This window comes from Homarus americanus, unplaced genomic scaffold (assembly GCF_018991925.1).
Source record: "Homarus americanus isolate GMGI-L3 unplaced genomic scaffold, GMGI_Hamer_2.0 scaffold52806, whole genome shotgun sequence".
NCBI lineage: Eukaryota > Metazoa > Arthropoda > Malacostraca > Decapoda > Nephropidae > Homarus > Homarus americanus.
This window is the reverse complement of record NW_024720773.1, coordinates 4,202,718-4,216,246: the sequence shown is the minus strand read 5'-3', so window position 1 is coordinate 4,216,246 and position 13,529 is coordinate 4,202,718. Positions and strand designations below refer to the sequence as shown.

The 13,529-nt window shown below is 39.6% G+C and overlaps 1 protein-coding gene across 1 annotated transcript in view; it reads right to left on the bottom strand.

The window, feature by feature from the left end:
* Positions 1-13,529, bottom strand: part of LOC121861123 (neurotrypsin-like) — a 48,829-nt gene that overhangs the window by 28,314 nt on the left and 6,986 nt on the right. The window contains exons 2-7 of the mRNA XM_042358687.1: positions 11,983-12,101; positions 11,638-11,780; positions 10,944-11,103; positions 8,281-8,487; positions 6,006-6,317; positions 2,410-2,600 (exon numbers count right to left, since the gene is read on the bottom strand). Coding sequence (XP_042214621.1) covers positions 2,410-2,600; positions 6,006-6,317; positions 8,281-8,487; positions 10,944-11,103; positions 11,638-11,780; positions 11,983-12,101 — 1,132 coding nt within the window. The remainder of the gene's footprint in view (positions 1-2,409; positions 2,601-6,005; positions 6,318-8,280; positions 8,488-10,943; positions 11,104-11,637; positions 11,781-11,982; positions 12,102-13,529) is intronic.

Below are 13,529 nucleotides of genomic sequence, written 5' to 3'. Positions count from 1 at the left end.
GGGGCAGCTTGAGAGGAGAGAAATACCCCCCCACCCTTACAATACAAGGTAAGTGTATTAATCCTTAATCTCGTTGAAGATATAAATGAAGATTTATCACCTACTACTGAAATGTTGCCATTCTTGTTTCACGGTCATGTGAGAAAACGTGCACTACCCAAACAATCTCATCCTCACTAGCTCAATCACCCTTGCTCCTCGTGGTAGAGTGAAGTAGACAATATCCCAACTGATAACTCTACAGCCAACTCTCCCCCTGATAAACCCAATCTCTACGGCACCTTATTCTTTTCTAACTCCACCTTATCCTCCTACTCAACCTATGTACTTTCCTATAATCTCCACTCGTAAGGTTGCTGGTGTGTTATCCAGGTTGGATGTGAGTAAGGCGCACGGACCGGACGCAATACCCCCTCGTGCTCTGAGGGAGTGTTTTGATATTCTGGCCCCTGTGCTTGCCCGCCTCTTTCGCCTTTGCCTCAAAACACAAACATTTCCTTCTTCTTGGAAGCATGCCTTGGTTCAGCCCATTCGGATGAAGGGTGACCATTCTAATCCCTCTAACTATCGCCCCATTGTCCTAACATCATCCCTCTCCAAGATTTTGGAAACTATCTTAAACTCTCACTTTCTCCGTCACCTTGAACGCTTTCTCTTTGGTCGGATCACCAATAAGGCTTTCGCCAGGCGAGATCTACTGGTGATCTGCTTTCCTACTGCACCAATCTTTGGTTCATACTTTCTTAAAGATTATGGGGAAACGTTTGTCATGGTCTTCGACATCTCCAAAGCATTTGATAGGGTATGGTACAAGTCTTTGCTTTCTAAGCTTCCTTCTTATGGTTTCTCTCCTCCACTTTGTTCTCTAATTTCTAGCTTCCTTGGGAACCGATCCATGGCAGTTGTCGTTGAGGGATTGATCTCTCGCTCTTTCTCTACCAATAGTGGTGTCCCACAGGGTTCTGATCTTTCACCTACTCTCTTCCTTCTTTTTATCAATGATTTACTTCACACTACGACTAATTCTATCCATTCTTACGCTGATGATTCTACTCTTCACTCTTCTTCACATTTTCCCTTCCCCCTAATTCTCAAACTAGATCTGTCTCTAGAGTTGATATCGATTCATCCATCTGTGCAGCATATCCGAACGGGGAGGTAGAAACTTAATTAAATTCGATAGTAATGAACAAAGTATTTACCAATTACACTTTCCAAAATAGAAACTATCCTACCAATCACATTTCAGGATGCAATTATTCTGCCAAATTCTAAACGAGATAAATTTTTACTTTTATCCTCTTCACCGCTGATCGGCTCGTTAGCCGCTTGTGCGATCGGTTACGTCTCTGTTATGCACTGTTGCCAAGTACTGGGCATGCACTGGCTCTTGAATGTATTTGAACCTGCTCAAGTGTTGGTCAAGTCTGGTCTTGAAAGAGCTCACACTCGGTGCCGTTACTACACTTTCTGGCAGATTGTTCCTAGAGTTCACAACTCGCACTCTGAAAAAGTTTGCCCTCACAGTTTTTCTGGGCTTGCAGCTTCTTCAACCTCACAACACTTGTGAGTTATCTTCTGCTTCTGTATAAATGACCTGCTGCTGGTAACCAGTGTTGGAAGCTGAGTAAGTGGTGAAAGGAGGGTCGTAACAATATTTTCATTTAACTAGCGCTAGAGTAGTCTAGGCGATTACACTCAGTTGACGAAACCCCTACTGTCAAAGCGTTATTATGCACTGTAATTTCTTCCAACTGATATAAACTTTCCTTCCTCACCACTTACAGGTAAGTACTCTGTCTCACCCCACAAAGAGTCACAATAGGATCCCCCCCACTCACTAGTGAATGAATCAGTTTTGCACTTCAGAGTTCGGGGATTCCTACCTCAAGGTGAGAGAGGATTGGCAACACTAAGTGGTAAAGTCAGGAGTGGAGCCACTTGTACAGTACAGTCAAAGGAAAAGTCGCGTTACACACCCTGATGTTATGTTCTGAAACCTATGATGAAGAATTCTGCTAACTTACAGATCATAAAGAGATCGAGAATAAAATTACACAATTTCAGTGACGTCATCCACCGTGCTGTGTTCGTGTTTGCTTCGTAATATTTTGTATTACCATTGTATCTCATAAGTTAAGTTATGCTTCCCCAAATGCAGAAATAGAAAGAGTTGAGCGTCACAATAATGTTAATCAGACAGTGAACTGACAAGAAGATATTTTGCTGCATTATTACTAATTTTTTCTCTTCCAGTAAGGAGAAATATTTAATTTGTGCGAATAGCAAAATGTTTATGTACTGTACACGACATTCACATTATTAGCACGGCGCGTTAACCAACTGAGCAAATGGCTGGCACTCTAACCAAGATGATGATGTGACAAAAATTATCAGATCACTACTTACGTGTGAGAACACACAACCCCGGCAGTGTTATTAAGTGGACAAGTGGTGTTATGTGGCCTCATTCGGCACTCCAGGAGAGACTGCTCATCACCAACACAGTCCAATCTGAGCTGCCACACAGGGCCAGAACCTGAGCCAGCCAGCCTGTAGCCGACCGCCTCGCCCTCATACCCCAACATCCTGCAGATCACCTGCAGATAAACACTTGCTCTTATTAATTAACAGTTTGTACAAATGTTTACAGAAAAGGATGAAATAAAAGGTGAAAAACATAATACATCAATTAGTACAGTAGTTGTTGTGGAAAAAATAAATCTCTTAAACATCCAAAAAAACTAGATACTATTTTAAATGAAAATTTTACCACATTCAATATTACACTCCAGTGGCATACATCCGATTTAAGTCTCCTGCTAACATGAAGGAGAAATCAGCATGTGTTTGCAGTACAGTACATAATATCCCGGGACATGTAATGCTTTTTGGCCAGCTAGAATTGACTTTTAATTGAATTTTGCCACGGACAACAGCTAGTTTATTGTACACCCCATAGTCATCTTGTGAGCGGTAGTGCAAAAAGAATTACAGAGTAGTGGCCGCTAAGGGTGTTTATCAGACCCCAGTGGTTTAAGACGTAGTGGCAGAGTGTGCGACCATAAGTTTGGTTACACACTTTAAAAGCTTTGTTCACATCTGCCTGAGGGATATATTACCAGAGGTACTTATATCCTAACCTTAGTCTAGCGGTTACAACAACGTAATCTTGTGATCTTGTTACTTGCTCCATATACTGTACATGTTTTACTTGATACATCTCATCAGAGTAAACAATGGATTGGATAGTGCCTGTTTGCACTTGTCTACTGGCTTCAAATTAATCAGCAAGTTTTTTCCTGGTTACTGTTGCTAAGGTTCTGCTTGACAGTCCTAGATGGTACTCAACATTGTCATTGTTGGACGCGAGTTTATTTAAAGCATCAACTCTGTCATGTTGACTGACGCCTATGTATGAGGTGATAGGGAGCTAAGGGCATCAAGAACAAGTAGTGAGGATAAGGGCTGTGAGTATGGCAAATAATTCAGTTTGTAGAGTGGATGACCAGTTAATAATTCTAGCCTTCTCTATTACATTACCGTTAGGCTGAGTCACAATGACAGCACTTTCAGCCCTCCTACAGACAGTGTGATGTTATTTTCAGTCTGTAGGTTATGTATGTGGTCAAGAACTCTTACTTTGGCAGTGTTGGAGATAAGGACTACATGTGATCATTCGTTTAGGTAGTTACCTAGGTGTTGTGATGTCCAAAGGAACTGACCGCCAGGTTGGCAGGAAGCATTGTTGTGCCTTAGCTATGTACAGTGTCTTAAAAAACTATCTGCCAGGATGGGTCCGATGACTTCCAAAATGCTACATGCAACTCGTGATATCCCGGGAGGGTTGGTATGTGTGGCTCTGTGGCATACTGATCCTATACATTTTGTAACCGAACATCATATTAATTACGCCAAAATAAACATACTATGTTAAACTATACAGGGCAGGAACGTGCATATCTATCATCTGTGGTCTCATATGTTTCACAGTGTGTAGAGAGATACTTTTTGAGATATTGTATATAAAAGAATGCAAAATATGGTTATAAAATACAGAAGACTGCTCCTCCGCACCTCACTGTGAATTATGAATTCCAGGTGAACCATTATTTGTATAATAGGAAGTGGTACGGCAGTTACGGGTTTGGTGTTGAGGACTCGTACAAAAGTGTGGCTTGTCATCAGTGTTTTGCGGGTCTCATTGGCATATTATAACCCTTATAGAACAGAATCCTTGGTGTACTGTAGCCGAGTCTCAAAAGAACGACAGTACAAGTCTGATCATCAGTAGAGACCGACTCAAGTTACTCGGATTACGTATTACTAATATCAGCACAGCAAGGAAGTCAACCTTTGGCAGAGCCTCTATACTAAAAATAATTGATACAGTATTTAGTCAATTTGACCAAGGATAGTTAATATGGTCATGCGATGCTTATTTCCAGTAAGGCCCTTATGCAAACAGTATCTGGATGTTCCTAGGCGGTCACCCATCCAAGTCCGAACCAATCCCATGTTGCTTAATTTCGCGGATCGGATGAGAAACGGTGGTTCTAATTTAGTATTCAAGATAAATAGGATTCATATCTTTAAGTACTAGTAAAGAGAAAGGTTTAGAGTGATATTGATCAGAAGGATGCTTAAGTAAATTTTAGTTAATTTAATTTTGTTTTATTTAAAGTGGTAAATCACCACTTGTTGAGCTGCTTGTTGTTAATACTATGATTATAACTTCTAAATTAGGGTTGCCATACGTCCGTATTTTCCCGGACATGTCCTCCATTTAGGTCTCGAAATCTTCATCCGGAAGGAATTTTTAAAATTCTTCAAAAGTCCGGAATTTCAGCTTCCATCATTTTCTCCACGGAAAAAAAAACATGAAACTGTAATGACGGAGAGAGAGACAGAGAGAGGGAGGTGGAAACCGTAGAGATCTCGTTCAGTTTTCGTCAGCTGATAAGTCACTTGTACGCCTGTAGGTGTTGTCAACTTAGCTGTCAAATATTTGATTGATAAGGGGTTAGAAGTTGATGATGTGAAGTGTTTTGACCAAGTTAGTAACCTGATGCAGTTTGTGGAAAATTACAAGTGATGAAGAATTTAGTAATCTGCCAACACATAAAGTTGACCAGATACTTTGAAAAATCAAAGAACTTTGAATGCCATTCAGAATTGCTAAGAATTGCACAATTTCTTGCTATATCATCTCACAATGCAAATGTAGAAAGAGTTTTTTCACTGATGCAAAGTCAATGGACAAAGGAAAGGAACAAATTGAGTGTTGAAACAATGAAAGGCATTCTGACCGTACAGTACAACTCCGAGAAACACCTTGCAGTGACTTCTATACCTTTCTAAAGAGCAATCAGCCAATACTGAAAAAGGTCCGATCTACAGAAAAGTATGCATGGGCGCATCAAGTCACACACACAGTGGGGAAGAACGCCAAGGGAGTGAAGATGTTCAGCCTTAAGCAAAGGTAATTTTTTTAAGATTTCTATACCATGTATGTTGTATATTAGCCTGTGTGTGCCGGGCGGGGATGTCTTCGGGAGCGTCCTCTTTTTTGAATGTTCAGATATGGCAACCCTTTTCTAAATTAAATGTTGGTCTTGGTCAGTGAAGGTGCGCATTTCTGTTATCGCGGTGGCAAGGCGACTAACTCAGGATCGTCAACAATAAACAGCGAGATCCCTAAACAAGATACCATCGATGAACAACATAAAAAAAACAAACGCAACCACACAATTCTATAATCATAAATCATCAAATCTATGAGAATTAAAAATAATGAATAAACACAACTACTGTAATATAAATGACTAACACCAACACAAATATTATAATGCCACTCCCACACTCCAGTGTTTTACCGTACAATATATGATATAGCACTATCCTTACACTTGTATTTAAACATAATCCAGAAATAACAACAGCAAGTGATAATTGCTCGTATGTACAGAAGCCAACAGTAACTTATTCAGAAAACAATGACCTACCTGGGCATCAAGATCGTCGAAGTCAGAGTCGCAGACGCTGCCCCACACACCACCTAGCAAGGCCTCCACTCTACCGGTAACATCACTCGGATGAGCGACTCTCACTCTCCTGGACAGTACACCCACTCTATGGAACAATAAATCCTCACTCTGGGATGCACTGCTTTTACTTGGGGGCAATATGGTCCCAATGTGGGATGCTATATCCGTATCCTGGAATGCTATGCCCACAGTCTGGGGTGCGGTGCTTACACTATGCGATACTGTTTCCACACTAGCAGAAGTTCCTGGAGCCAGACGCACCTCTAATCCCTGTGACAAAGAAAAATAGCTACTGAAGCTGTCAAGGTTTATAAAAGTACTGGGATAACAAACTCAAGTAACATCAGATATGAAAGGCAATGTTGACAATGAGACAAGGACCATAGGCATATATATATATATATATATATATATATATATATATATATATATATATATATATATATATATATATATATATATATATATAATATATATATATAAATTTATATATAATATTATATATATATATATATATATATATATATATATAAATATATATATATATATATATATATACTTATATATAAATATATATATATAAATATATATATATAATATATATATATATATATATATATATATATAAATATATATATATATATATATATATATATATATATATATATATATATATATATATATATATATATATATATATATATATATAATGATTGTTTATCAGACCACAGCTACAGCCCAGAGAATTACAACACATATAGCAGTGAGTACTGTACATGCCTTGTGGTACACACACACACACATACCAAGTTGACACCTCCTGGGTCAGGACCCAAGGGACCTGATCTCGTCCACTAATTGCTTGAGTTAGCCAGGTGACCCACAACCACTTCTTGGTAGGGGTCATTCGCCGGCTGGTTCTCCTCCATATAAACTGCCTGCAGTCCCGTCCACGGGCCTCATTGCTCATTCGTCATTCGTCATTGCCATTCTAGCTACATCAGTCATTCCCAATTCATATTCACAACACTATCGACGGAAGACGGAGTCACGCTCGTCGCTAGTCGAGCTGGGGAGGGAGACTTCCTCCCAGCCTTGCGTCACCAGCTAAGCAGAGTCTCCCATAGGAGACAGTCCAGAAGCCCCTGCTGGGCCTCCCACAGGTCACACGTGAGTCTTGTCAGAGCTATCCATAGGATGAATTACTTACGTTGGAAGTGTACTCATTCATGTTTGTGTCCGAGAGTCAGTGTCTAGTAACGTAAATATAATGTCCATGCCACGTATGTGCTAGTAACTTCAATATAATGTTCTGTTAATGTGCCTGTGTCATTGAGTGAATAATAAATAGCAGTATTGAAAGCGGTGTTTACAAAATGTCCCTTAAGAACGTAATATAAGTGTAAATAACTCGCCGGCCACGCTACCAAACTTCCTCTCTTTACATTCCTCCTACTATAAATATTCTACCTATATGTATATCTTCTATACGAGTTTTGTCTCATTATATATATATATATATATATATATATATATATATATATATATATATATATATATATATATATATATATATATATATATATATATATATATATATTATTTATATATCGGTCACGTCTCTGTTACGCACTGTTGGCAAGTACTGGGCATGCACTGGCTCCTGAATGTACTTAACCTGCTCCAGTGTTGGTTAGGTCTGGTCTTGAAAGAGCTCACACCTGGTGTCGTCACAATACTCTTTGGATGGTTGTTCCAAGAGTTCACAACTCTCACTCGGAAAAAGTTTGCCCTCACAGTTTTCTGGACCTGCGGCTTCTTCAGCCTTGAGCTGTGACCCCTTGTGGGGCGAGCGTCCGCCACCTCCAGGTAAGGACACTTGACAGAGTAGTGCCCCTTGAGATGCTAATACACCTCAATTAGTTTGCCCCTTGGGACAGACCGTCTAGATATCTGAATGACCTTATAAGACCCAATAATTTATTTGCCTGATTTACATTGTCGCAATGCCCCGAAAACTTCAGCTCATTGTCAATATACACGCCTAGATCATTCTCACCTTGTCTCAAATAGTGCAGTTTCTTCATCCCACAGAGAGAGAGAGAGAGAATGTTAGACAAGGTAAAAGTGGGAGGATAAAATTCAAGGCTAAAAACAAGTTTAAGATAAAGCGAACAACCAGAAATAGTAATTAATTTGATTCGTTAAGACGCATTCCTTCCTCTTGACTTACTTGGTCGTAACAGAAGACCGCCTCTTCCTGGAACTTAGTACACTGATCAGAGCCCCACACCAGTCCGGGACACTCGCCCAACCACTCCTCGTTGCCTGTGCACTGTGGCGCCTCTTCCACCCACAGTCTTCCGGTGATCGACCCCAGGTAAGACCCCGGGAACTGCACCGTCCACCCTTGACCATAGCCCAAACTGCGACATATCACCTGCAACACAGTCACATCCTTACTGACCACAAATTACTCTGATCTAAATAGTTGTTAACGTTTTCCCTAAGAGTGCAGACAGTGTGTCAAGAGTAAAGTCTATATTGTATAATGCTATTTAATGATAACCCATGTGGATCTTACCATCAAGTTTACTTTATTTTACTAAGATTTAAAGTTAACTTACTGTAATATTTTCATTAGTTGATAGCGCATGCAAAATATCTAGGGGCCATCTTGTTTGCTTGTCAACAGGATTCACTGCGATAAATTTTTAATAAGAATATTCGTCCTTAGTATTTACTTCATGGAGGCAATATACTGTAAAGTTACCATACCGGCGCCCCACAGGTTCACAATGGGGAGCAAGCTTTTACGGATATTTAGAACAAATTATTAAATTGTAGATTTTGTATCTACCTTTAGGAACACTATGGGCATAATTATCAATCTTAACGATAAAATTCCAGTTCCCTGTTGTATAAGAGTGGAGCATAAAGGACTCCTCTCAGCCTCTCGGGACGAGGAGAAGACTAAAATGGAGGGGAGTTTTAGATTCTTGATACAATTACATGGAGTTCAGACTGTATTTTTTAGAAAACTTGTGTGATGTATTTGGAGAGCGCAATGAATATTTAGTGATGGCTTCTACTAACAGGGACACCATATCTTCCGACTTATCTACTGTGAGTTCTGACCTCACTAGAGGAAAGGTCATGGCAGGCATAGCTCCTGGGGATTAATTGTCAATAATGGCTAGTGCTACTTGTGAACAGGGCTATTCTTCAGAGGGCCAAGGAAGAAATCTTGAAATTAAAGCAAATGATAGCGAGGATGAAGGAAGAAACGAGACAAGGAAAGCCCGTGTCTTACGAAAACTGAGGCGAATGGAAGGTTGTGAGGAGAGGGCCGACCAAACGGGTGGTGAAAAAACACACAAAGGATACGACAACAACAGCTAATTGTACCAACTCTGTCAGTCCTTTGATAGACGAATTGGACGTTAGCATGGTCAGAGACAAGGCTGACAAGGGAGGTACGAAAACCTTAATTGTTGGTGACTCCCAGGTACAGTACCTGGACAGGGTTTTTTGTGGTAAAAATAAAAATAGGGTGAGGGTGTGTTTGCCAGGAGCTGGGGTGGGGGATATAGTTGACAGGATGGACAATATCTTGTCTGGTAATGGGAACAAACTCATTATCTGCCTCAGTGCAGGAAGCAATGATATTGGCCGGTGTAGGAGTGAGGAGCTTCTTGATAAGTTCAAGGCAGTTATAGAATGTATTAGATCGAAGGGAGGGATCCCTATCATATGTGGTGTCCTGCCTAGAAGGAGAGTTGGCAGTGAATGGTTGTCAAGGGCAGTTGGTGTCAACGACCGTCTTGACAGATGTTGCAAGTCAATATCAGTCCCATTCATTGACAACTGGGACAACTTCTATGGTAGAATGGACCTTTATGCTAGGGATGGGGTGGCAACCCTGGCTGGTTCTCTCGAGAGGGCAGCTCAAAAGATGTCGAAGTCTTTAAACTGCTAGGAGAACATGTTAGCACGGGGTGGAGGGAGACTGCAGTGTGAGCAGGTATACACAGTTAAAGGTTACAGGGAAATAGTGCTAGGAATTATGACAAAACTAAATTAGGCAGGAGTTGAAATTTAAACGCGACAAAGAGAGGACTCAGAACACGACTAACTTAAATGTCTACTAGCAGTTTAAAGACTTCATTCTCTTTGAACTGCCCCCTAGAAACTCCAGGGTTGCTACTCCATCTAGAAGTACCCATCCTAGCATAAAGGTCTCTTCTATATATATATATATATATATATATATATATATATATATATATATATATATATATATATATATATATATATATATATATATATATATATATAATCTTGTAGACTGGTTGTTACTGATTAATCTCCCTGCAGGAGTGAAAGACCCTCCTAGAAATAAACATGTGCCATAATGACTTTGTTGTCAAATCAACTTACACGTTTGACATTGGTTTTTGTCCGTACTGTCTATATGGGCGTTCTTGAATTATGACTTAATGTATTAGTAATATTTATATGATCGTCTATGACCAGTACAGAAGTTTAAAAAAATAACCCTTTTGACTGGCCATAGACGATCATGCATATAATCATGATACATATAAATAAGAAGCTTGGGTACTCGTTGATTACCTATGGGATTTGCGACTGTGTCTTGCCAACTGTTCTCACCCTTTGACACATATTCTCCCCTGCCTTGTTAGACCTTTACTCTATCCTGGCCACTTAGACTTTGTCAGTGTCAACTTGATGCAAGTGACACATTCACTTAACCATAGTTAGTGTCAACTTGATACGAGTAACACATCCAATTAACTTGGTGCAACTAACACCTTCATTCTCACACTGTGTAAGATGCTCAATCTGGTGTATGACATCCAGCTTGTTATGTACCTCTGCGTCTCTGAGCGTAAGACCGTAGTCACAGATGGTGCCCCACTCCTGCTGATGCTTGACGTAGACAGTACCCAGGGCGACACCAGGGACATTAACCTGTGTGTTGGTAATCAGAAGTGTTGCCCCCACGTCCTCACAGAGCTCAACAGCCTCATCACTGTGGGAACAAGGGAACATAATATACGTGTGCTTCATGTCTGAATAATTATGATTTATATGGTTGTCGGTAAAGATTGTGTGAGTCATTACATTTAAGCCCGGAACGTGAAAAAAACATGTTTATAGTGATACTGTTTCAAAATTTATATTATTCAAGTCACAAGTACTGTATCTCTCACTACAAGCAGACAATGACAGTAGATAATGAACTAAGATTGTTTTGATGCTAGAGTTTGAGGAGATAGGCGGCAAGATAGATCAGCCAATCATAGGCATCCTATGCAGTCACATAACAGGAGTAACCATCTTTGCTGATGAACACTCTGAGCCTACCCACCCATATGTATGAGACAATTTCTAGAAAATTTGTTCGAATGTACAGAAAGAAGAAATTTTCCCAGAATTACTTGGAATGCTAAAAAAAAAACGGGTAATGGAGAGTTCCAGGGATTGAAGATTCTGGCTAACATAGAGATTACTATTATCTTTACACCAAAGTGTTTTATGAGTGTGGCTGGAAGAAGAGAATCACCTTAAGTTGAGACAGTGACCACTGCCATCACACACATTTTCTCTGGCGATGCACGAGGGAGAGGAGGAGGAATTGAAGGTAGAACAAGGAAACAGGCCTGCGCTGCAACTGCTCTCATTCGTCCAACACACCACGCCAGCAACCTGTTAACACCAATACTGACAGCCACATAACTAAAAATATTCTCAATGTGTGTAAAATTAAGAACAACTTCACGAGAATAATTATAAATTCATTACTTGCTTATATGTCAAGTTCTGTTTGAGACCACTGCATGTATAGCATAACAGAAGATAAGATCATAAGTAACAGAACAATGGGCTGTGATGATGCCAATGTCGGTACCTCTGTGGGGACACAGTTGTGGGTGAGCAGGCTGTTAGAGTCACAGTCTCTCAAGGTGGTGTGAGTGTCAGAGCATATGACGTTGTCCAACCAGAACCTCACTCTACTGCGTCGCCAAGCTGTAACAATATCCTGAGTTAGTGATGAGGTAGGTCACGACGGTATGTCTGGGGTCATGACAGTATGTCTGGGGTCATGACGGTATGACTGAGGTCATGACGGTATGACTGAGGTCATAACAGTACTGAGTATTAATTCAGTCTGAAGTGGTGGGTCCTTCTGCTGGTCAAATGAGCCTTACTCCTCCTGGATAATTTAAGCTGGATTGTAGTATGACTGGGATAAAGAATATAACAGGTGTCATTTAGAATTGGGACTTATCAGAACTGGATAAATGACACCTATTAGAACTGGAACCTATTAGGACTGGGACCTAATAGGACTGGGATCGATTATAACTGGGACCTATTATGACTGAAACCTATTAGAACTGGGCCTCAATAGGACTGGAGCATATTAAGAGCAGAAACTTATGAGAACCACATCCTTCCATTTATGGGATGAGAACTGTCGATATACCGTATTAATTATAGTATCAGAGCTCAGGCAGATTTGACAGGGGTTGAGGATTGTTTTTAGTGTATAAATACATCAGGATCCAAATTTGAACGTCTAATGGAGGTCTGATCAATAGATTTTTTACAAATACTCTGAAGTTGGCTGGGGTATCAATCGAAATTTCATTTTTTTTTTTACGGGGAATAGTCCATCCAGGCACAGGTCACTGACCCACATCGGGGCCTGAGGGGCGAAAATTTAATAATAACAATGATAATAAAAATAATAATAGTAAAATTCAGATACATATAATTTATAATAAATAATAAAAATAATAAAATAATACCCTGTAATGATAATAATAATAATATAACAACACTGCAAAAATAATAATAATAATAATGAACAATAAAGAGATACAAAAATTAAAAAAAAAGATCAAGAATGAGAAACAATATATGTATATTGTGTTGTCAAAGTAAGATAAACAATTGAGACCCTGCAATTGTGTATAAATGAGGCAGAAAGTCAGATCAGAAATCTGGGACTTGGTCACAATTTTTGTGATGCCATATGGCAGCAGGGTTTACCATTAGATAATAGAGAACATTACATTGTTTCCAATATCTTCCCAGGCAGTAGTACCTCCCTGTTTGGTAGCTGCAAACTATATTCTTTCAAGCAATCTATGAGCTATATGAAGATTTATATGCCTTTCGTACACTATTTCAGTCGACTTTATACATGTGTGTGGATGTAAAATGTAGTTATCAACCATCAGGTACACACATGATGAAAATCCAATATGCTCGCCTCAATGGCTTCCACTCAAAATAATGATTAAAAATTAAATCGGCTTTGTTTATTTGCTTTATACTAGATGGTGAACTTGTTTAATATGTCCTTTGCATGTCAGGGTAAACATGTCACTTAAATAAAGTTTCATTTCAGTTTACAAGAATGTTTATACTGTACCAGGTTCGTGATAG